The sequence below is a fragment of the Moschus berezovskii genome, chromosome 5 (genome assembly GCF_049115385.1).
Source record: "Moschus berezovskii isolate FMDL1 chromosome 5, NW_MosBer_1.0, whole genome shotgun sequence".
Classification (NCBI taxonomy): domain Eukaryota; kingdom Metazoa; phylum Chordata; class Mammalia; order Artiodactyla; family Moschidae; genus Moschus; species Moschus berezovskii.
The window spans coordinates 30881369-30907761 of record NC_142464.1 but is presented as its reverse complement, the minus strand read 5'-3'; the positions used below and the strand labels follow the sequence as shown (position 1 = coordinate 30907761).

The 26393-nt window shown below is 37.0% G+C and overlaps 1 protein-coding gene and 1 non-coding gene across 3 annotated transcripts in view; both read right to left on the bottom strand.

Annotated features, from left to right (window-relative positions):
* The window catches only part of PPP3CA (protein phosphatase 3 catalytic subunit alpha), a 335331-nt gene that overhangs the window by 71871 nt on the left and 237067 nt on the right, over positions 1–26393 (bottom strand). For both annotated transcript variants that reach the window (XM_055435143.2, XM_055435142.2), the window contains exon 3: positions 6019–6143. In XM_055435143.2, the coding sequence (XP_055291118.1) occupies positions 6019–6143 (125 nt within the window). The remainder of the gene's footprint in view (positions 1–6018; positions 6144–26393) is intronic.
* On the bottom strand, positions 26250–26322 carry TRNAG-CCC (transfer RNA glycine (anticodon CCC)). The gene has a single exon. It is a non-coding gene; the product is annotated as a tRNA-Gly (tRNA).

Genomic DNA, 26393 nt, shown 5'->3' with positions numbered 1-26393 from the left:
AAAGCTATAATCTCTCCAGCAAAAATCTAAACTGCAGCTTAACCCCACTCAGATACTACCGAAGGAATCACATTCTAGAGCCCATATGTTCTTTTTCTGCCATCTGTTAACCCCACTCAGATACTACCAGAGGAATCACAATCTAGAGCCCAGATATAACTCCTTTTCTGCCATCTGTTAACCCCACTCAGATACCACCAGAGGAATCACAATCTAGAGCCCAGATATAACTCTTTTTCTGCCATCTGTTAAAGATCACGTTTTGACATCAGCACATGGCTTTATCACCTCTAGTATTAATTACTGTAGCTCTTTCATAACTAAAACCTCAGAGGTTCTATGGTCTCCTTATCATATCTATTTACCTTTTGAACAATTCAATACACATTTCATATCCCTTATTATGTAATGGACGTAAAGCTCCCTGCATGTAGTAGAAATTTAGGCAACAGTGACTCCTTTCCTATAAATGAGAAGGAAGACAGCCAGAAAGGAGAGGGAGCAGAGAGAGAACGGGGGAGAGAAAAGAGAGATGGCAGAGAGGAAAAGGAAAAGAGGGAGGAGGAGGGAGGGAGGAAAGAAAACAGTGAAGAAAACTCAATTTCCAAATTCCTGGCTCAGAGGACCCTAAAAATAAGAGTCCTCTTTTCACATTTTATTTCCCTCTCCCCTGTGGCAAGAATAAAATATCTTCCCAAACACTGAACAAAACCACAAAAGCAGCCAATATGGAATAAGTGGCATGGTAAATGACAGGGCAAGGGTGGACTGGAGAGTGGAACCCCGCCAGCCTTCGCCCTCAACATCTGGTGGGAGAGGGCTGCCAAGCACAACTCTGTCTTGCTCACAACTATTTTGTCATCTAAAGTTCTATCATTCTGGAGATCTGAAGATCTTAAAATTACAACTTTTTCTTTAAAAGAAAAAAAAGAAAGAAACCCCATGTAAAACATCATCACAATTAATAAACAATGAAATAAAAATTAGTTAAATAGCTGTTTTTTTGGTCCCTGTGGTATCGGATGGCTAATATGAATAAAATTTTCATTGGATTTACTGAGTAAGGTAGAAACAGAGAGGCAAGTTCAATCGGCTTTTTTTGCATGGTGATATGTAAATCAGTTGCACGAATCACTTTCAACAAGACTTTGCCTATTTTTTCCAGTCTAAGTAATCAAACAATTATTTACAATTTAACTTGGACTTCCCTGGTGGCTGAGATGGTAAAAGTGTCTGCCTACAATGCGGGAGACGAGGGTTTGATCCCTGGGCCAGGAAGATCCCCTGGAGAAGGAAATGGCAGTCCACTCCAGTACTCTTGCTTGGAAAATCTCAAGGACAGAGGAGCCTGGTAGTCTACAGTCCATGGGGTTGCAAAGAGTCAGACATGACTGAGAGACTTCACTTTCACTTTACAATTTAAAATTAGCTTGGTTTTGTCAATACAAAAGATTTGAGCATCCTCTAATCTTTTTATTAATTATTATCATAGACGTAGTTTTCTCTTTTGTATCTATCTTCCTCAGTGAAGCAGCACTAAGGATGTAATTTTCCTCATTAGTTTAATTGGCTCGTCTACAGCAGTGCATGATTTACTTTGTGATTTATTCTTAAAAACTTGTATAGGGGAGTCAAGAAGGATGTAAAAGAAGAAGCAAGAAAGTAAACATATATGTGTGTGTGTGTGTGTATATATATATATATATTCAGCTTCAGATATATATCAAGCAGCTCCCTAAAATAACTATACATGCTATGAAACATTCCAATAAAAAATGCTGTCTCTCAGTCACAGGACAATCAAGTGAGGGATATATATTGTCTGGGAAAAGATCCAGATTTCTGAAATGTCAAATGCCGCTTCCCTAAGCCGTCATTCGCCTGGTCTAACAAGCACACAGAGAAGCAGCACCGGGACTCGCAGTGCACTATAAAGACCATCAGATTCAAGCAGACAGCCAAGCAATTTCTTCCTCATGTCCGTGGCATCACTCTGTCACCGAACATCACCTGCTGCACTGTTTGCTTGTTATTCTCAGACAGAAGCACGGAACATTGCCTGACATACCGTGGTTCATTCTAGTCTATGGGTTCACAGCTAGTAAATACAATTCTTCCTACTTAAAGGAGTTTGAGGCCTGGGCTGAGATCTAGTTATGAGTACCATGGGAGGGGCTCAAGGCAATGTCCTGCAGTGCAGAATGGCTAGAAAGGGAACCCGATGAAGTGAATAGAAGGAAATAGCTATGTGTGCCTCTTCTTCCAATTCTGAGTTTTCCCTGCATTCTCAGAGAAACACACTCAGCCATGAACCTATATATGTAAGCTTATATTTGTATACACACACACACACACACACACAAAGAGATTAGACAGCATAAGGCCAGCATCAGAAAGAGGATGGTATTCAATGTGAGACAAATCATGACCCCCAGGCAAAATCACCTCTCTTATCACTACTCAAAAGCTTGCTTGTTTTATTTGGGCTAACTCTGTGGGGAACAATTTCTAATTTTGGCAGAAGAAGAGTGGAGGAGAGATGAGGAAGGAGTTCGTAAAATGAGCTTCATGTACTGCCCAGAACACATTACCCAGTGCCTGTAAATACTGCCCAGCTGAGACTATATGAAATCTGAACCTACTCTTCAAAGCTAAGTTGGTAAAAATTAAACTTAAGTGCTCTTCTGTGCCCAGAGAATAGCTGAAGGAGAAGACTTGCAGTGGAACTCTGAATTATTAAGATGAATCAGGACGTCTGTTAAGAGATACTACACTCTGGAAAACTGAGCTCTCATTTTAGGATTTGTCTTAAACCAACAGGTTTGCCCTTTAGATTATATTGGTGAGGGAGTGAACTATGTGTCCATGTTTGCACACCTGTAAATTAATAAAACTGTATGTAAAAGTGTCCGCATCACCTACATTTACATTTTTTTATGGCTCGTTTAGTGACTATATGGCCAAGGCATGGGATACTGGAAAGAGCACAGACTTTGAATCTTGGCACTGCCATTTACTGTGTGCGTGAGTCTTTCTGAGCCTTGGTTTCTGCAAGCTGGAAAGGAAGACATTCACATGCTCCTTGCAGAGCTATGAGGAATAAATGAGATCATTTATACTAGGCAAACAATACTACTTCTAACTTGCAAACAACGTCAGTTTCCTTAATCCACAATAAAAAACCTCACAGTATCTTCAGTAAGTATATTTTATATAAATGACTGTTCTGTTTTAAATAGGATATCACTGAGCCATCCTCAAACCCCTCAAAGATCACAGTCTAATCAAAATGGATCATTTTTACTTACAAGACCAACACATTTTTGTCATTTTGTGTGCATGTGACAAGTCCCTGGGGCTGTACTCTCAGACTTCTAAAGTTTAATTAAAGAGCTGTTTTTAAAGTATATGCATCTCAGAACTTTTAAATGTCCTCTGATACTCACAGTTGGTATTTCCCCAACATATGTTTTCAGATTTTGATTCTTTGCTTAAATTACAGAAGATACTAATATATATTACATAAACTATCATAGTTCAAGTATCTAGATTAATTGTAGACTAAAATGAAAATCTACTGAGGAACCAGTTAGTGATTAATGCTTCTCAACTTCTTTAAAGAAACAGTTCTAAAAAAGTTCTAATTAGAGAGAGTTTATGAAGTTGCAAGAGGTAAATAGACTGGTAAGTTTAAGAGAAAAAATTCTAACACAATACTCCATCATTTGGCTGATAAAAATAATCAGTCCCTACAGGAGAGTCTTCACCATTCTTTGCTTAGAAGATGAGATTCAAAGAAAGTATATAGTACACTGATTGCATTTAATCTCAGAACCTTTCATAGGAACATATAAATGTCAAGTGAATAATGTCAATTTGAGTTACTAACATATTTTTTTAAAATATTTCCTTAGATTCCACATAACCTTAATTTAAGGGAAGTAACAGACATTCTTTACCTCCCATTGCTGTTTTCTGTCTATTGCAGTCTTTCTCAAATCTGTCTACACATGGAAGTCACATTTAACCATGTCAACAAACTCTGGCCCACAGGAAATAACTATGTCCCTTCTGGAAAACGTCCTCAAACGAGAGGGCATACTCTTTCTTTCTTCTTTTCCTTCGAGCTGCATGTAATGTGAGAACATGAGGGCTGAAGCTGGTGTGACCCAACCTCTTGGGTCATGAGGTTACCTTTGGAAGGAGGTCACACTCATTAGATCAATAAGGCAGAGAGCCTGGGCCCTGGGGCCAGGCTGAGTCACACCAGCCATGGTCTACCCATCTATGGGTTTTTACTTGAGAGAGAAATAAACTTCTGCTCAAAACCACCATTATTTTTTTCTTTACTCTTGGCAGATACTGGCCCTAAAGTGACACAAAGGTCCTACAAAATTTGTACTCCATCACACTTCTCTGCCATGTTGATGAAGTTAGCCGATGAATGAGGTTTTACAAGGTTTCTTAATTTCTTCTTCTGTGCTTTTCTCACTTCAGTTTTCCTCTGAGTTAAATCTTACTTGTTCTCTGTTTCTTACCCCAGCCAAATATGCTCTCAAAAGTCTCCCAAATTTCTTTATTCCAGTGGTAATTATTTTTTGTACCCCTTTTATCCTAAGATTTTAATAACCAGTTCAAATAACAATTGAAATCTGGATGACTATCTGTTTTTAGACTTCTGATTCTATGGAGTATTTTATAGTTATATTTTCCGATATTGATTTAGGCTTCTAGAGAAAAAGGATGTATATTTCTTTAAATTCTCCCAATTACTGTGCATATATATTTTATGTGCTTAATAAAACTTGCTTACTAAATGGTAGAAATACCTAAATAAATTTCCTTTTTTTGAACTTATACAACCCTCCTTCCCTTATCAGCATGAATAATCAAGAAACATGTGATCTTTAAAAGTGATTAATATATTGATGGCTATACACATGTGTATATATATTATATTTTATACATATATACATACTACAGAAACACATACATATGGTCAATGACTGGAGGTGAACTGAATTGGAATACCGCCCCCTTCAAAAGTTAGTGTAACAGTTTAAAAGTAAAAGCGGTCTAAGAGTGACATTTTTAAACATTAAATATTCCTATAATAAAATATTGTGATGAAAATTTAAAAACCTAGGATTTCTTTTATAAATGATTAGTATGAATGTATTACATTGGTGTGGGTCTAGAGTAAATTTGATTTCTCTCTTCAGTTAATAATTGTTTTCCTTTTTAAAGTATTATTTCCAAGAGTACATATAATGTCATCTGCTATGGCATGAACTCTTTAAAACTTATTCTTATTTATAATTGTTTCTTTTAGTAAGTATTTACAAGTCATTTCTATGTATGGAACACCACAGGAAGCACCAGGAAGAAGAGCAAAGGTGTGAATAAAACAAGACCCTTGCCTTTATTTTGAACGTAACTTCTACTTACCTGAAACAGAAGCGGTTGGGAGGCTGAGGAAGAACCTCTACTCAAAGGTTATCTGTTTTGTTTTAATAAATGATTTTGACAAGTAACCCCAGTTAGATGACAGGTGCCATACAAGACAAAACACAGCAGCTGTAAGTGTACTCACACATACTCACACACAAACGCAGACAGACAGGCATGCAATTGACTATCCATTTACAAAAATAACTTAGTGCCTCATAAGACATAACCACACAAATCTGTTTCTTTAATCGACTTTGATTAGTTCTCTCAACAGGAGACAGAATTATCTAATGTAAAATGTGATGCAATTTTTGCAAAGTTGCAAATCTGTACAAAGTACAAAAGGCAAAATCTTACTATTAGCCAATTCCTTGACATTTCTATGCATTAAAAAGCATATGGGAATCAATGAAAAATAGGAATATATAACATCTCCCAAAGTACATGTATTAAAGTTTATTGTTAAAGACTAGGGATTTATTTAACACAATAATATGCACCACTTTTATTTTGCTAAAATAGTGTTAATCCATTACTGAGCAGCTAAAAGGAACCATGCAGACTTACTTCGATACTGAAGTACCCTCTGTCAACATAGTCCCCTAAGAAGAGGTAGCGAGTGTTGGCAGGAGATCCCCCCACTTCAAAGAGTTTCATCAAGTCAAAGAATTGTCCATGGATGTCCCCGCAAACTGAAAGAAACAAAGAAAATTCATTTTACAGTTATATTATGTACCAATTCTGAATTAGATAATAAAATTACAAAATTTTAGAGCCAGAAGGAATTCAGAGGCCATCTTAACCACAACATTCTTTTGCAAAACAGGAAAGTAAGACAGAGTTTCCAAAGTTAATTTGTGGCAAACCTCACTTTGCGTCCAGGTCTCTACCACTTCACAGATTAAATGGAAAAATAACAATAATAATAATAATAATAGCTATTATTGTTGTGCGTTTAACAATTCTGCAGCAGACACTATGCTGAAAGTTTTATACACATTTTGTAATTTAATACTAACAGTGTAATGGAATAGGTTTTCCTTTTGCAGATGAGTCAAAAAGAGTCAAAGAATTTGGCATAACCTATATACTGATATCTAAATATATATCTATTGCATGTTATTGCCTCCTGAAGAAAGGTTGATACGCATTATAAAAACTGTATTTAATTGACTCTAAAATGTCATCAGTTATAAAACACATCATTATTTTAGGTACCACTGAGAAAGAAAAAAAACAATTAAATTTAAATTGATATCATAAATGAGCATTTTTATAAGATGGACCCTAGTATCAGATATCAAACTTTTTTCAAATTTTGAAATGAAATCCTATGAAACAGTAAAAAAAAAGAAAAAATCACTGGGAACTGCAATTTCTTAACTTTCTCACCTTCTCTTTAAAACAAAAATTCTTAAAAGCTATGTAGTCTCTCATTTTAAAAACCACTTATTCAGTACTTACTATTTCATCTGTTACTTTCAAATCTCTAAAAAATAAATATTATCTCCATTATGGTTATGTGGCTGGGCAAGATCACTGTTAAAAATGAGTGATACAGAGTTTCAGTTCAGATTTGTCTAATTTAAAGCTTCTGCTGTCAACTATCATGTTATAATATCCTTGACATTTTATAGGGTTTACATATGTGTATATATTTAATATTTTAAGACAATTTTATGCTTGAATGATGAACATGATTTGGCTATTTCTTTCATGCTAAGAGGTTCACAGAATGAATGTATCAGTGAATAGGAAATCAAGAGGTCAAAGGATGCTTGCTATCTTAACACATTCTATGCTGCAGTAGAAAGCAAGCTGAAATGTCTTAAACTTTATCCCTTTATCTGATGAACGTTGATAGAAGGAAGAATGAATCAAAGGAATTCATTGATTAAAAAAATACTGTAAAACAATGTATAAATAAAAATGCCATAGAAATTCCCATTTTTGCCATGTAAAAGACCCTCAGGCTTCAATCCTGAGAGATTCTCAACTTCTCTAAGCCTCAACGTATTCATGTATAAAATGGAATGATATTGGTACTTTAACTTACTTGGCTATTGCGAGAATTAAAGGCATCAATAATGTAATGGAATTAGAAGCATTCCTGAAACCTGACATGAACTTGAAAACTGTGAGATCAAAGTGGCATTTCAAAATAGTTGTATCAAAAATATCAAGGTACCAGAAAGAATAGGATTTTGGTGCTCGCGGTAAAGAAGGAAGGAGGAATGAAAAGCATTCTGGAGCATCTTCTTCACTTTTCCCTCCCCTCCTATCCTTTCTTTTCCTTTCCATTCCTCCATTTCAATTCCTCACCATGGCTGGAAATTCATGAATCATTATTTTTTATATCGTCATGTCAATGACAAATACCAAGATACTAATTCAGGTTGTGGACCATGAGCTTGGAATTACTGACATACAATTGCAGCATAATCTGGTAACCAGAATCACACAATTTTATAAATATATGGGCTGGATGATGTAGACGTTAAGGACAATTTTTCTTTCTATGGAGTACGGAATTACATCATTGTGAATGCAATTTTATAAAATCTGGAAAGTAAGCTCTTCTTTTTGGCTTACAATAACTTTGTGATAAGAGAGAATCTCAATGATTTATCAATACAAGATCAGCACAATTAGTGGATCTTGGCTTGATGATATAAAAGAGCAGGGAGCAACTGCTGTAAAGCTGGCATGGGAAACAAGATACCCTGAAATTCAGTTACTAGTAGGATGGTCACATTATCACTGACTTTACCTTACACCAGCCACGCAATTCAAATCATGCTTTTTCAGTAAGGACCACTTATGATAATCCTTAGCAAAGAAAAGCAACTTGCATATACAATTATAAAAAATACTCAAAGCCCAATGAAAGAAAACAGCAGCTCAAATAAAATATACCTGAATAATGTAGATATTTTGACTAAGGTTTAAGGATTTCCCAGATCAGTTTAAGTGAAAACTATGTATCTTTTTTTTTTTTCAAAATAATTTTTATATCTATTTGGTCACCATCCTATTGCTTTTCTTTTTCAGTAGATGCCAGTCTTCTCTGTTTCAAATAGGCCACATTTGTTTCTTGTACACCCACAGGCTGACCCTTTTCCATCCAGTAAATCTCAGCTATTTGTCAGTATACTTCTTTCCGAAAGCATTCTTCTTTCCATTAACTTGTTTTACTTTCTTCATAGTACTTATTACCCTCAGAAATAATCTAGCTGATTACTTTGCATGTCTGTTTCTTCCCTGATTCTTCCCACTGGACTATAAGCTGTATAAGAACTATAACCTGTGAGAAGCTGTCAGCTCTTGTTCGCTGTAACCCGGACGTGGAGAACAGCACCTACCATCCAGTGGTAGAGAAATGTGCTACCCTAGAATTCTTCACTGGGCCTGTGCTGTGCTGAATTTGGAAACCCATTCATTACAGAAGTCAAGCTTTTGAGGGGTCCCTCAGACTGACAGAGATGGACCACAGTGGTAGTTTGCTCTGGTGGAAGCTGAAGGTCCTCAACTTGTCTGAAATGGTACTTGTTTTAAGCCTTTCAAGTCACAGGTTTCAAAACAGTGTGTGGCAAGACTGGGGTAAAATGAGGGACCTCCATGCAGGTTATGGCGGTTTCTTTACCTGGTTCTACACCAGAAACACTTGTAGAGCTTTTGAAACTACAGATTGCTGGGTCCCGAATCAGAATCTCAAGAGAAGCAGACTGATAACGAGCTCTTCAGTGGAAATTATCAAGCCAGTAAGATCAAAGACCAATGCTTTCCACCTCTGTCTTAGCAGACTGAGCCCTCATTCTGCATGCTTGTGTGGTTCCGCTCACAGTATGCACAGGTGGGAGAGACACACATTGGCAATTTTGTTCAACGCTAATCCCAGGTTGGTGTGAGATCAGAAATTCTTATTACCTGAGAGGATGCTACAGAAGTGATTGTTTGACTGAGTCTAGGACAGAGGGATGAATCTAAGACAAGTGATAACAAAGAGCACACTTACTCGTGCATTTGAATGTGGCTATTGTTCAGGCCTTGTGCATTTCAGCTTTCAGATAAAGAATTCATGCCAAAGTCCTAATATTTGGAAACACTCACTATTTTGATTTTAAAAATCAAGAAGAGAGTGACCACCATACTGAGGTATCCATGCTTCAGTACCCAAAGGATGGAGGGTGGGGTCAGGACATCACACAGAGGGAAGGATACCATGTCACATTAAGGGAAATGTACAGCCCAGTAACCTTCCATCTATGTAATGCCATAGACTCCACCTTCCACCCTCTTGGGTACCTAAAACATTGAGAGAAATAAAGTCCAACAAATTTTAGCTAATGAGGCAAACCATGTGCTTGGTTGCTCACAGCCTGTAACTCCCTATGAGGCCAGGTCCTTTCATCTTCAACGTCATTGGTTTTAATAGCACTTCTAGAACAAACAGGCTTTGACAAGTTCTATTATACCTTCAAGGCAAGCTCATTCTTCACCAAATACTCCTGCTTCCCATATTCCCCCAGCTTCCCATTATTTGCTTCTCATTTCCAATGGAACACTGCTGGCAGGCAGGAACTTGACTAGGGGCCAGCTTTGAAAGCCCTACTACACTGAAAAAGCACCAAAGATATAGGAGCACAGGACATGTAATGAAAGCACTCCTAATCTCTATGAAATTATCCATCCATCTGAATGAACGTTCAAAAATACATATTGTGTCTTCAATAGATTATGACCAGACTTGTACATATTTCTATAAGAAATGTACAGTTATGGTAGTTCATGAAATTAACACATCAATGAAAAGAAACATGAGTTTTTCTGGACCGCTAGTACCCTAATCCATTCCTGATGTGCCTCATCATGATGGCTATTTTTCCTGTGAGATACAGTAAGTCCTCCACTTGTTTTTACACTGGACAAGTAAGAACTACCAGGAACGCTGAGCAGTAGAATCGAGTTATTGAGAAGGTTGTCATTACCTTCTTCTCGGTACTTTTTCTAAGTCAGGTGACGAAGTGGTTTTGAATGTGGCTGTTCTAACATCCTCAGTACAATCAAACGGTGCAAGAGGGACTACGTGCTTACACGTTTTTTTTACTTTTCTCTCATTTACTATCAGAAAATACATAAATTATGGCTAAATAACCAACTAATAAGTAATACCAAAGCAAACAATCACTTTTGAGTAATTGCCTTTTAATACTATTTCCATCCCCTAGTGACTCTTAGCCCACATTAAATGAAAGTTTATTGAAAATGATCCTCACATGAGTGGTCTCAATAATTTTTGACCTAAGTCTTCTGAAGAAGAGCATGGAATTTTGAAGGGGGAAACAAAATAACATACAGAAAAAAATCTGCCTTTGTTTCTTGGGAAAGGAAATAGCTTTTATTTCTCATATCATTGCTAGAGAACTAGTTATTAAACTTTGAAATCACAAACTTAGGAGGTTAATGTACATGTAAACATAAATATAAACGTATATATGTGTGTGTATAAAGCCACCCACCACAAAGGAGGAATTATTTGGAGATTTGTGGTCAGTGCACCAGTTAGGAAGTCATTAAACAAGTTCAAAACATTTCTCACTGTAGATTACAGCAAAGTAGTGCTAAAGAGAAACAGCAATAAACAGCTGGGGCAGGAACAAGAAGCTCTTTGTAGTTAGCTGAGCAAGCTCTTGGGATCTACAAACTGGACAATGAATCAGTCACAGGGCAAGTCTAAGAATCCCTAGACCTGGCACACTGCTAAGGAGAGAAGATAATGGCCAGCATATTGAGGACAAATGGCCTCTTGAGAAAATAAGCTCAGAGTATGGACGACAAGCTGGAAAGATAACCAAAATGAAGATCAAGCCTATGCTTTGAATCTCCTGACTAAGAGAAATGCCACTCTCTGTCGAAAAGGGATAGGTGCTCAAAGCAACTACGCATATATGATATGTATAATGAAGAATGCATGCCTAAATTAATGATTCCACAATAAAGTATACACATATTGTAGTGTAACTATTTTTCAAATAATTCTATTGTTTCTAAATTCACATTGGCAACTAAATTGCTATCTTGGAAAATGTAAAAAGCAGACCGTACTGAACATATGAGGATAAAGTCCCAGTATACTTGCTACACAATTGAGAGTTTGTAAAGAACTCTGCTACAGAGTCCATCCTGAGTGGGAGACACATTAACAAGTGTAGGATAAAATAAAACACATACTTTCTCATAAAACTACTTTGAAAAGCTTTGAATTCATGCTCTGATTCACACATTTGGCCCTGTTTACTTGTTTATGTCCAAGGAAATCCTTCAAGGAACATCAATAGGTCAACTTTTTACTGATGCTAAGCAAAAATTTTAAATGTCATAGAATTCTATGTTAAAGAATGCCTATAGAAATTAGGATGTCTAGAGACAGAGGAGTTTTTATAAACAAACATCAAAAACCGTCAAATAATACAGTGCAGGCAAAAATGGATTTTTCATGGACTGGCATTTCAAAATGGCATCAATATTATGATTTAGAAGTCAAGTGTTTTTAATTCTTGACTCACTATTTATTTTTCTATAAAGATCTTATAGTTCCTCCAAAATACTGTCTTTTATCATCTTGGAAGATTGCATAAAGTAGAATAACTTCCTCTGCAAGTTTTTCCAGTTCTCACAAAACAGATTGTAATTTTTCTTTTAGAGAAGACATTACTGAGTTGCTGAACAATTTTCACCATTAGAAGTCCACTCTACTTTCAGCTTCATTTAATCCAACCCAATATTTTTTCCATAATAGCCACATTTTTCCAAGACAATACCTTTCTAATGTTAAGGAACTAACATTGTGTATAATTCTCAGCAGGAGGAGATTATCCTATTGAATTTACTGGTTTGGTTTTTGAATCCTCTATCTGCTACAACTTTTTCTGTTCTAAAATCTACAGTTTCAGAGGGAATGATCTTACATTAAGAGGTTTTGTTAGATGCTAAACACAGTGGGTACCACAAGCACATATCTGTTTCCCCGTGTTGACAATCCAGGCTTATGTAATTTTAGTGGATGGTAAGTTCACATACAAACCAGCCAGCCTGAATATGTGTGGTTCATTAGCAGAACGTGTAAACTTCTGAAATTAAGCAATTACTGAGATAAAAGTGAGTTTCATTAGGGCATTCGCTATACATCTAGAAATCTTCACTAACTATAAAATAAACTAGATAAGAAAAAATAACAAGGCTTTAATTCATCAAAGAGGTACACTTCAAAATAATATTTTTGCCATAATGAATACTATTTTTCAAATGTTACACACTTATTAGGTACTTTATAAAACACAAAATATATGAATTCTTAATCAGGGCTTGATACTATAAAACAATAATGAAAAGCCTCTAAATCAAATTAAAATTCGCAAAATAGTGACATTTCAAGGATTTAAAAGAAAAAATAAAGTTATAAAGCTAAATACAAAACAATAATAGACCTAGTATAAATTAGCAGCAATAATTTCAAACATTTTCTTTATATTTTTGACACCATTTTACAAAGATAAACTGTTAGCCAGTGTTAATGAGAAATGTAACAGGACAACTGAAAAAACAGGAGTGGGATATACTGTAGGTTACAGTAGATAATAAAATAAAAACAATATAGTACTAAATATGAATATTTCATGAATTCTCTCAGTCTCAGGCTATAACTACAATTAGATGGAAAAAACTGGAAGAGTCTATATTTTTAAACTGTTTTACAGAAGAACTAAGCATACACAGCACCATGGTATATTCACCATGTATTCTAATCAGCAGAAAAGTTGATTACTCAAATGTATGTTGTTTTTTTTTTACCTTAAAGATGAATCTTCTCACTATTACGATTTTTTCAAATTTTATTTACTGGAATAACCTAATCAATTGAATAAGAATGAATTTGTTCCATCTGTTATCACTATTTTTCTATTTCAGCATAAATTCATATTTTAACAACATGCCTGTTACAGATCAATAATAACATTATTGAATTATTTTAAGTCACAGTCATGGCTGTGATACTAATAAATAGAAACAATAAGTAATATGTACAATACTTACAGTGTTATTTAATTAAATTTGGTCATGACTCTGTTCATGTGTCCAAGTTAGATCAGTCCTGAAAACTAATAGCTTATTTGATATGTGGATTTATCCACATTATGTAGTTCAGTAAACCCTCAATTGTCATCACCAGATGACCAAGAGTACTGGATCATCTGTGAGATGATGTAATTTCACCCCAAAATAATTAAACTTGATAACATATATTTATTAATAAAGGAAGGATTGTTCTCTTCACTTTCTGAAATACTGATACCGGGTTTCAGATTCCATGAACTCCCTCCAGGATCCTGAAATATGGGCTCCCACCATACTAACCAGACCTAGGGTTAGAGGTCTATGCCTTAGCATTCCCATCCTGGCTCTTCCAAAGTGGTATATCTGGAAGGTTTTTCGCGTTTCTAAATTGTCTGGGAGCTATGGCCACATTATACTTTGAATTCTGGCTTTTTCTTGGATATGTTACTTTTTCCTGGGTGAGAAGCAGTAGCGTGAAATGGTTGAAAACACAGTCTGTGAAGCTCAGATTCATGATTGCTATTCATGAGTTTTTGGTTTTGTTTTCTGATTAACCTTAATCAATAAGCTGTAACATTTTTGTTAATCACTTTCTTATTAACTCTCTCTGAATCAGCTTATCATCTCAAGAAGCATGGGCTTTTCCAAATCTTCTTATGCAGTTGCGCTCTATTCGTTTTTACTACAGTTCTTTAAGCTTTTGACTATTTTCCCCTGTAAACTGCTACTGGGGTAACTATTTGTAGGAGGCCTCAGATGCCTCATCTATGTTGATGGTGGTGTTTAATTGCCAAGTCGTGTCCAACTCTTTTGTGACCCCATGGACTGTGGCTCACTCCATTGTCTCCACGGTCCATTGGATAATCCAGGCAAGAAGTGGAGTGGGTTGCCATTTCCTTCTCCAATGCCACACCTGTAAGAGGACTCATAACAGACCTTTTTTTAAAAAAATAAGCTTTTTTCCCAATTAAATGAACCAATATAAATGAATAAAAAAGCTCAGCATGCCGTAGCACATGCAATGCACTGATGCGAGGTGAATGGCCAATGTAGCCACTATTACAGGGGTTGTCTACTAAGAAACGTCTCTGCCAGATTTAGACTGATGTAGAAATACCTTGCCTGGAGAATCCCAGGGACGAGGGAGCCTGGTGGGCTGCCGTCTGTGGGGTCACAAAGAGTCGGACACGACTGAAGTGACTTAGCAGCAGCAGCAGCAGAAATACCTACTGGAGAAGGAAATGGCAACCCACTCCAGTGTTCTTGCCTGGAGAATCCCAGGGACGGGGGAGCCTGGTGGGCTGCTGTCTATGGGGTCACACAGAGGTCGGACATGACTGAAGTGACTTAGCAGCAGCAGCAGCAGCAGCAGCAGCAGCAGCAGCAGCAGAAATACCTGTAGTCAATGTAGCCATAAATAAAACATACACAAAACTGTTCTATTCTCTTTCACTTTTTATCCAAATGTATGCTATCATATGTTGAAAGATGTTAAGGCTGAAATCAAATAGACTAGGTCTCATGTTCCTCAATTTCCATTTTCTAAGAGTGGGAATATTTCCAAATGGCTTTAGTGATATTACCCATCTTTCAGCCAGCAACAGCACCATGTTTCCAGCTAGTCTCATGTCCTTTTGTTAGCAGAGCTCATTTACAAGACCACTCTGTTCCTTGGCTGTGTAATGCAGTAATGTTTTAAAAGCTGAAAGTGACACATTAAGCAGAAAAAATGTAAGGTATTTCACCAAATGGATTTTTTTAAAAACGACTTTTCTCTGGTTTCTGGAAAACTCGGTTAAGAAAAATCTTCTGAGTTATGGTATCTGTCAAATTTTGACAATGTAAAAGATTACTTTGTTTTTAGTATTTTTAAAACTCAGGGAAAGCAAACTAATGATATTTAATTCTAAAGTCCATATTTTCATCACTAATTTGGCAATTTAGGCAGTGGGGATATTCATATGAGGGTTTTTACCTATCACAGACTTTGAAGTAGTCAGTTCCATTTATGTCTACTAGTAAGTAAACACAGCTAGTAAGTAAGTGCTCTTCCTAACAGATAATACTTAAATTACCTGATGGAAAGAAAGATTGATTATATTATATTGATTACACCATTTTCTCAGTAAAAACATGTTTATTTGTTATCTGAAGCATATTTGGAAATGGAACTTTTAATTCTTAATTCAGCAATTATTAAAAATACATGAACCACACAGACATGTTAGAACACATTCATTTGAAAATTAGTGAAGAAAAAACATTTCTGGGAAAGTAATTCTGACAAAGGCAATAAGTCCATCTTAATTCTACCTGAAGTGAAGTGAAGTCGCTCAGCTGTGTCCGATTCTTTGTAATCCCATGGACTGTCGCCTACCAGGCTCCTCTGTCCATGGGATTTTCCAGGCAAGAATACTGGAGTGGGTTGCCATTTCCTTCTCCAGGGGATCTTCCCGACCCAGGGATCAAACCCAGGTCTCCTGCATTGCAGGCAGATGCTTTACCGTCTGAGCTACCAGGGAAGCCCCCCTAGTTTTCCTTAATCTATTTATCATTTCCTTGTTTATCTTTCATTAAGCAAATATTCTAGAATATCTGGGGGAAAATGAATAAAACATTAAAACATGAAACATTTCCTTAAAGTGCTGTATTAAAATGCTAAATAAACAACACTAAAGGCTGAGTATTTTTAATTTGTGCTGATTATACTGGAACAATGAAGAAATGGAAGGCATGCAAGGAATGTTCTCAAGAAATTGAGAGTACACTTGAGGAGGCACACATATACAAATGGTATGAAAAAGCACTGTCTTCCTGACATGAGTATTTCTCTCTAATTTCTGAGCACTGACTCATGATCAAGAAATATGGGTTTAACACTGAGGTCTCCCATCTGGGCAAATCATTTCATTACCTGTTTATAATGTCAAATTTCTTAACAGAGGGAGGAACACATGCAGTTTTTCTAAAAATAAATAGCCAATTACAAATACTTTACATTTACTTTTAGTAATGATTATTTTTAATTTTGAAATTTCAAATTCATTAAGAAAGTGGATGAGACTGCTTTATTTATTTTCAAAAAGGGCATCAAATTGAAATTTTTGAAAACTTGTACTAGGCTATTTCACATTTCTGTCAGATCTAATCTTCCCTCATATTGAAGACTCCTCTTATAGGGTTGATTATATTCCAAAGAAACAAGCTGTCAATTTTGTTAATCCTCATGAAAATAAATAGAGGTCACAGTTACCTAAACTGATGGAAATCATAGAATCCATAGAGCCTTTGCGTTGTTTTGTATCTTTAAACATGTGACTGTCTCCAATCTGAGCATGAATTATGCCTCACATTTCTTGTTCCTTCAGCATATGACATGTATCTAATTAAATTGTGAAAAATCATGTTTTCCTAACATGTTATATACGGCATATAAACTGAGCGATTACCACAAACTAATGCAGGTGTTTGGAAAACAAAAAATAGTTGCTGATAACTCATCATAACTTGTGATCTATTTGTAATCACACTTTAAAATTTAGCTTAATTTTTATCAATTAGAAATTATGAATGTTTGTTACATATTTGAATGGCTAAAGTCAGAATTATCAATCAACTCTTTTACTTTCCTTTGACAAAATATAAAAAAAAATTAAGAACATGTTCATAATGTGTTTGGTCAGTTACTAAACTAGGTGATTTTAACTAGGGAAAAGTTTGCTTTATAAAATCACATATTTTCAGGTTGCATTTCCGTACAGATCTATCTCATTAAACTTCCAGAACTCCTTCCATCTTTTATATACCTGTTTAACACATTTTAAACAAAATCTTTAAGGTTCTTAATACTTATGGCTATCTTTTAAAATATGAAATGTCTGTTATTAGTCACGTCACAAATTCAACTACATTTTACAAAAGAACACTTGATTTCTCCTAGGGTGTTTTGATACTTTATACTGAGAGTTCACATGTCAGATAGGATAAAGTGTTTATAATCCTAAACAACTGCTAACTTCAGAAATGAGGATATTTCTTTTAGGCCTAAATAGCAGGGAGTTAGTAAGTACCTTCTTTGTGATAGTTTGTTAACTGTGAATTAAAAAACAATCATTATTCTTTCACACTGGTAGGAAGACAAGCTTATATAAATATAAAATATAACTTTATACTAAAGGAACATAAATACAATTAATTCCCTTAAGAAATATAAAATGTACTTAGAATATAAGACTTACACACATGAGTAGGGACCAGATGGGGCTAAAAATCATATGGCACTCTCTGTGTTCTACAGATGTTTCCTGGGAAGTGGTTAGAAGCCAAAAACACTGGGGTTGAAACATGTGCTGAGGCAGGTGCAGCATGCATGATCCTTTACTTCTGTTTTGGAAATAAGTGATTTCCTTCTCAGCCGTGCTGTCATCCTGACCACCTTCACCTTCTCCCTTGCTAAGAGCAAGACAGCACAAAGACCAGGGTGGCTGAGGTCACATACTGGCTTGAGATGTGTTTTGCAGAGCTGATGGGGACATGGAATTTTAGGGGTCACTATTACACGAAGCTCTAATTTTATTGATTTTATCTCTTGGAGTTGCAGGTAGTGTTTCTTTCTTTCTCACTCTCTTTTTCCCACTCTCTCCCTCCGTGTGTGTGTGCGTGTACGTGTGTGTGTGTGTGTGTGCACGTGTGTGTGTGTGTGTGTATCTGTGTGTTGAAGCAGAGGGGGTAGATTCTGCTGCTTGAAACTTGTTTATGAGTACTATTGATATAGACAGAAGTCTTACAAAAAGTCAGATTATGGAAATGAAGATTGGCTGATATCATCAAAGAAGACTTAACTGAAGGGAAGTGAAGGAAGTGCTATGACATTTGTAATAAGTTGAGAATGAGAGAATAAGAGAAAGAGATCTTTATTTAGGTAGGAAAGTGAAAATGAACCAGACTAAGTGGATTGCAAAAAAATTTGGATTGATTAGAAAGTATATGTGAAACAGCAGAAGCTAAATTCAAGTAGAAAGGCATCATGAGATTATGAAGGGACTTGGATTTTTAGCGTGTTGTTTGAAGAAGAACAATTCCAGTAATATGAAAAGATAAACCTGGCAGATGTATGGAAAATTCAATGGTGTAGAAAAACTGAAAGAAGGTTGATTCCAATTAGTGGTTCACTGCAATAATACAGTCACAAGACAGTAAGGTCTTCTATGATAATGGTGACAGTGTGAAAAGATAAAAGCACCAAATAGAACATTCTCGTACTTCTATTAGAACCATTATAAACGACGCAAGTAAAGTCATTCATCTGTGCCCTGATTTGATAAATATTCAAGCCAGCAACATTTCAACAACATTCCATTGTTAGACCCTAAGAATGCAACAAAACAACTTAGATATAATCAAAGCTGTCATGCAGCTAATGAAGGATACCGAACTAAATAGGTTATTAATAACAATACTAGCGTAAAAGCCATAAAGGAAGAGATCTTTTCCTTCTTTTTCCCTGTTAGATTCCTAGTGCCAAGGACAGTGCCTGGTACAAGGGGGATCCTCAAGAAATATCTGCTGAATGCATTTATGAACAACATACAAAGGGCACAGTAGACTTGGGGAAGTTTCCTGGAGGATGTGCTATGTTAGCTGAAACCTTAAGAATGAGAAGGACTTAGACACAGAATGGTAAGAACAAAAAGAGGGAATAGGACTCACAGAAGAAGAAACAACTTGTGACAAATTTTAGAAAGTGAAAGGTGGCCATTAAACCTGGAGTCTAGGGAAGGAATGAAAAGAAATGAAGCTTGAAAGATGAAGGTTCAGAGAATAAGGGTTTTGTCATCCAAGTCAAGAAGTTTGAACTTCATCCTAAGAGGAGTCACCGAAGGAATCTGGGCAAGAGATATTCTACCTTACCTCTGCTAAGTCGCTCTACCTCTCGAAGCCTCAAGTTCCTAATGTGCAGAATAAGGACAACAGCAGCTACCTTGCACTGTGGTTGGGAAGATGAGATCTGATAATGTAGCAGTCAATACAGATTAGTAACTCAAAGAAAGGTAAGTTGTTTTTCTCTATGATAGCTATTTTTTGCTCTGTTTGACTGAAGCTGCCTCCATCCCTCTATGCCCCAGTAAATGACTACAGTGATATTTCAAAGGTAAATTATCACTCTCATCAGCCTGGATAAAGAGTTCTGGATATCATATATTAAAATTTACCTTTTATTTAATGGTAGGTAATGAGTAGCTGTCATGAACTCCTTATTGCCAAATTCAGACTTAAATTGAAGAAAGTAGGGAAAACCACTAGACCATTCAGATATGACCTAAATAAAATCCCTTATGATTATACAGTGGAAGTGAGAAATAGATTTAAGGGACTAGATCTGATAGATAGAGTGCCTGATGAACTCTGGACGGAGGTTCGTGACACTGTACAGGAGACAGGGACCAAGACCATCCCCATGGAAAAGAAATGCCAAAAAGCCAAATGGCTGTCTGAGGAGGCCTTACAAATAGCTGTGAAAAGAAGAGAAGCAAAAAGCAAAGGAGAAAAGGAAAGATATAAGCATCTGAATGCAGAGTTCCAAAGAATAGCAAGGAGAGATAAGAAAGCCTTCCTCAGCGATCAATGCAAAGAAATATAGGAAAACAACAGAATAGGAAAAACAAGAGACCTCTTTAAGAAGATTAGAGATTCCAAGGGAACATTTCATGCAAAGATGGGCTCGATAAAGGACAGAAATGGTATGGACCTAACAGAAGCAGAAGATATTAAGAAGAGGTGGCAAGAATACACAGAAGAACTGTACAAAAAAGATCTTCACAATGAAGATAGTCATGATAACGTGATCACTGACCTACAGCCAGACATCTTGGAATGTGAAGTCAAGTGGGCCTTAGAGGGCATCACTATGAACAAAGCTAGTGGAGGTGATGGAATTCCAGTGGAGCTATTTCAAATCCTGAAAGATGATGCTGTGAAAGTGATGCACTCAATATGCCAGCGAATTTGGAAAACTCAGCAGTGGCCACAGGACTGGAAAAGGTCAGTCTTCATTCCAATCCCAAAGAAAGGCAATGCCAAAGAATGCTCAAACTACTGCACAATTGCACTCATCTCACATGCCAGTAAAGTCACACTCAAAATTCTCCAAGCCAGGCTTCAGCAATATGTGAACCGTGAACTCCCAGATGTTCAAGCAGGTTTTAGAAAAGGCAGAGGAACCAGAGATCCAATTGCCAACATCCACTGGACCATGGAGAAAGCAAGAGAGTTTCAGAAAAACATCTCTTTCTGCTTCATTGACTATGCCAAAGCCTTTGACTGTGTGGATCACAATAAACTGTGGAACATTCTGAAAGAGATGGGAATACCAGACCACCTGACCTGCCTCTTGAGAAACCTGTATGCAGGTCAGGAAGCAACACTCAGAACTGGACATGGAACAACAGACTGGTTCCAAATAGGAAAAGGAGTACGTCAAGGCTGTATATTGTCACCTTGCTTATTTAACTTCTATGCAGAGTACATCATGAGGAATGATGGGCTGGAAGAAGCACAAGCTGGAATCAAGATTGCTGGGAGAAATCTCAATAACCTCAGATATGCAGATGACACTACCCTTATGGCAGAAAGTGAAGAGGAACTCAAAAGCCTCTTGATGCAAGTGAAAGAGGAGAGTGAAAAGGTTGGCTTGAAGCTCAACATTCAGAAAACAAAGATCATGGCACCTGGTCCCATCATTTCATGGGAAATAGATGGAAAAACAGTGGAAAGTGTCAGACTTTATTTTTGGGGGCTCCAAAATCACTGCGGATGCTGACTGCAGCCATGAAATTAAAAGACGCTTACTCCTTGGAAGGAAAGTTATGACCAACCTTGATAGTATATTAAAAACCAGAGACATTACTTTGCCAACAAAGGTCCGTCTAGTCAAGGCTATGGTTTTTCCCGTGGTCATGTATGGATGTGAGAGTTGGACTGTGAAGAAAGCTGATCGCCGAAGAATTGATGCTTTTGAACTGTGGTGTTGGAGAAGACTCTTGAGAGTCCCTTGGACTGCAAGGAGATCCAACCAGTCCATTCTAAAGGAGATCAATCCTGGGTATTCATTGGATGGACTGGTGCTAAAGCTGAAACTGCAATACTTTGGCCACCTCATGTGACGAGTTGACTCACTGGAAAAGACTCTTATACTGGGAAAGGTTGGGGGCGGGAGGAGAAGGGGACGACAGAGAATGAGATGGCTGGATGGCATCAGCAACTCTGTGGACATGAGTTTGAGTGAACTCCGGGAGTTGGTGATAGACAGGGAGGCCTGGCATGCTGTGCCATGTTCATGGGGTCGCAGAGAGTCGGACACAACTGAGTGACTGAACTGAACTGAACTGAATGAGTAGCTGGGCTTTCCAGGTGACACTAGTGGTAAAGAACCCACATGCCATTGCAGCAGACATAAGAGACTCAGGTTCAATACTTGGGTTGGGAAGATCCCCTGGAGGAGGGCATGACAACCCACTCCAGTATTCTTGCCTGGAAAATCCCATAGACAGAGGAGCCTGGAAGGCTATAGCCTATGGAGTTGCAAAGAGTTAGACACAACTGAAGCGACTTTGCACACACACACAATGAGTAGCTGATGGTCCCAACTTTACATATATAGATGCAAACCGCAAGAAGGGGAGTTTGGGGTAGAATGGATACATGCAATTGTATGGCTGATTCCCTTCGCTGTTCACCTGAAGCTATCCCAATACAAAATAAAAAGTTTTTTAAAAACTGCAAGCAGGGGAACATTGCTTTCTTACTCATCTTTTTTTCCACAACATGACTGAATCGGAAAAAAAAAATACTGCAGAAATATTTAAAATAGAAATTATATATATATAAGTTATACAGAAATGACTACATTGGTGTTGAGTAGCATGTTTTTATTTCCATGCTTTTGAGTTTCGATCATTTATAAAGTCCCTTAACTGGCATTCATTATTCAAGCAAGGAAACATTCACAGGTTTCTGTATTAACTGATGCACACAGTGTTTTCCACAGTTTATAAATACAATGTATTTGAAACAAAGAGTTTCTACATGTCTTAAAAACACAGAAAATTAGAATACATCAAAGCTTTGAAGATAACAATGAAGTCTTGATGCCTGTTGGCACACAGGTGGGAAGGCACAGGAACAATAGAACCTTTAAGCCACATGAAAGATCAGCTCCCAAGTTCTTGGAAAATTCTGCAATTCACAAATATTACTAAGCATATTACTCTCCCATAAAATACAGTAAAATATAATCTCTGACTTCAGGCACAAATGAATCTGGGCTTAAACAAAGCTGTCCTTTCACTCTCATATCAGTTTCTCTCTAAACATTAGTCTTAATTTCTGTTATTGAAGTTAGGATTCCCTCAAAGTATCTTCCAAATCGGGTCCAGCCAGCATGCTGACTTAAGAGGCAGAGCCACCATTTCCAGCAAAACTGAGCCCTGGATTAACTGACTGGCCCTACTCACTCCTGAATCAACTGCTGTGTGCAGGGAACGCTGACTGGCCATTCTTGGCTCATGTGACCCTTTCCACTTATTGATGGGAGGGGGGAAAAGTCTATCATCAAAAGTAATGACAATGGGATAAATATTCCAGGCAACCACAAACAAGGGTTTGTGTGCTAAGAAGAAAGAAAAAAAAAAGACTGAATTTCTTCTACTTTTAACTCAAAGATCATTTCTGTAGGCATTCTACTGCTATTGCTAGAGTTTTAAGTTCTCATTTAAGCATTTGTTGGCAAGATCTGGAAAATTCATTGAAATAATTTAATGTTCATTTTAACTAGTATCTGTAAAGAACTTTTGATGGATTGATTCATTTATAGTATAGACAGAAATCCCTAAAAAAGCACGGCATTTTATTCTTTAGTTTATCTAAAGCTTTTCTTTCTGGCTGTAAATCATCGCCTCATCACTTCTTATTTCCAAAGGGATTGGCTATCTTTTTATGGAGACTATTTTTCATAGAAAATATACACACATACTAGACACACATACATAGATACACAGGTAAACACATACAGGATACTTAATGAAAGGAAAATGCCAAAATGAAATCAGATACTGAGAGGTCTGTCAGCCTAGTGCATAAGCTAAATTAAAACACATAACGAACCACTGCAAAAGGTCAAGTCTCAGAATGTAAAAACTGTGCATGCCAAGACTCTCCTCTTCTCATACTGTATCTTGTGATGTCTAAAATATGGTGAAAACATCTTAAGTACCATGACTCATGTCTCTGAAGATGGCAGCAGGCTTCATACAAAGATCAAGTGTGAAAAGGCATGGAAAACTGGAAACGAAACAACTATATAAAATCCCACTTAGGGGATGATCTAATCTTCGTTGATTCAAATTCCTGTAAGGATTAGAAAATTCTATGTTAAGTAGACTTTCCATGTTTCTCTTTCCACAGTTTTCATTAATATGATATTTACAAAAGACTTTTTGACTAAGACACAAAAAGAGATGAGTTTCTTAATATTTCAGCCATACTGCTTCTTACTTGCAAGCATAATCTTCTATTTGGGAAATCAAGACTGGTTATTCTGGAAATAATGATGGTCCAGACACAGACAATCATAATAAGCCTCTATTTATGATGTACCTTTTATTCACAGTATCATTAAACATTTTATGAATCTAACAAACTCATATTTATCCACCAGTAAAGCTCTCAAGAGCAGATAATACCTAATGGTTATATAGAGTAAATTCTTAGTTAAGTGTCCCAATCAGAAAACAAACACATTCTCCTTCCAGGAGACTTCTGAAGCATCTTAAATAAACAAAATCTAACTGTATAGGTTGGAATTTGGCCAGGCAATCAAAATCTACAATGTTGCTTTTATGACAGCTACAATGTTGCTTTTATGTCAGCTATTAAAACTGTGTTAACACCACCAAGTTGTCAAGAAGTTATTTATTCCACATTTGAGGAAAGGAACTTCCATGAGTGAACTGGATTCTCAGTGCTAGCTTTGGGTTTAGAGCTTATCTCTTGGCAACAGGTTCAATACTGCAGACCCTCTAGGATGTGGGTCCAAATTTGCCCCCAGGAGGACCTGAAATCTTATTTTCCCTTATCTTAGCCCAGAGGTTTAATTTGGACTGCATTATTTATTTATTGAAACCTCTAGTACCTATTCACTGCTTACATCTCAAAACATCACCTGTTCTTAGATCACCCATCACACTCCTCTCCCTACTGCTATCTTCTACCTGCTTCTGAGGCACCCAGGTTTTCTGTTTGGAACTCCTCTGCTGCTAGATATAATGAGGTGAATCATGTCCCCTCAAAAGTATGTTGATGTTCTCACTCTTGGTACCTAGGAATGCAACTTTCTTTGGAAATAGCGTTTTTGCAGATGTCAGGTTAATGTGATGCCATACTCCATTAGGGTGAGCACTAATCCAATATGACTGGTGTCCTTATAAGAAGAGGAAAATCTGGTTGCTGTTGTTCAGTCACTAAGTCATGTCTGACTCTTTGTTGCCCCGTGAACTGTAGCCCTCCAAACTCCTCTGTCCATGGAATTCTCCAGGCAAGAATACCGGAGTGAGTTGCAATTTCCTATTCCAGGGGATCTTTCTGATCCAGGGATCAAATCCTGCATTGGCAGGTGGATTCTTTACCACTGAGCCACCTGAAAAGTATCTTATATGCTTAAGTTCAATTAATCTTCAAATTATCACAGGAGGTGGGTTCAATTATTAATCACCATTTTCCAGATAGGGATTGGAGGAAGGTTAAGCAACCTGCCCAAGCTAATATGCAGCAGAGTTGAAATTTACACCCAGGCAGTCTCACTGTGGGACCTGAGTTACTGAGGATGGCTCTTCATGCCGGCCGCCACATCTCTGCTGTGTCAATAGGACTTCTACCACCACAAGCATCTGAATCTTCATGGTGAACCACCTTCCACACACAGATGTCACAAACTTTTCCTAATAAGAGATGGGTTATGTGCCCTGAGAGATGACATGAAAATCCTTCTTAAAAAAACTCAGGAAAAGGGGAGCCTCGGTTTATACCCATTATCTTAAAAAGGTCCTGGAAGTGTTAGTTGATTGCAGACTCAATGCGTGTCATGTCTGTGCTGAAACTCCTCTAATGAAACAGGTTACTCTGAACTCTGTATGTTAAAAAACACAGAAAAAAAACAGAATATCCAAAGGGAATGTGATAAACATTTATTTGGGGCCTTGAAAACATGTTTTATAAGAAACAGGGGTAATTTGGTCCAGGAGGCAAAATAGATAGCAACATGATGAGTATTTTTATGAATGAGACACCTGGTTAATTTTTTCTCTTTTTTGGATGGCAAAATAAAGGTGGTTGAGTAAAAGTTAAAAGGAAATCCATTTGTCCAATTAAAAAAAAAAAGAAAAGCTTCACTTCTAATAAGAAAACCATTTGGAATGGAGTTGCTGTGTGTGGTATAATGTGTTCACCCACCCTAGAAATATTTAAGCAGCAAATTATTACTTCCTAACAAACCTCTGAGATCTGACTTTGAACACTAGATTTTATTTAATTTTCAATTAATTAATTTTGGCTATGTTAGGTCTTAGTTGTGGCATGCAGGATCTTTAGCTGAGGCATGTGAACTCTTAGTTGTAGCAGGTGGGATCTAGTTCCCTGACCAGGGATTAAACCTGGGCCCCCTGCAATGGGAGTGCAGAGTCTTAGCCACTGGACCACCAGGGAAGTCCCAAGTTGCTACTGTTAATTCTTCACATCCCTGTGTCCTATCTTTGTTCTCTTCTTCTTTTTGGCCA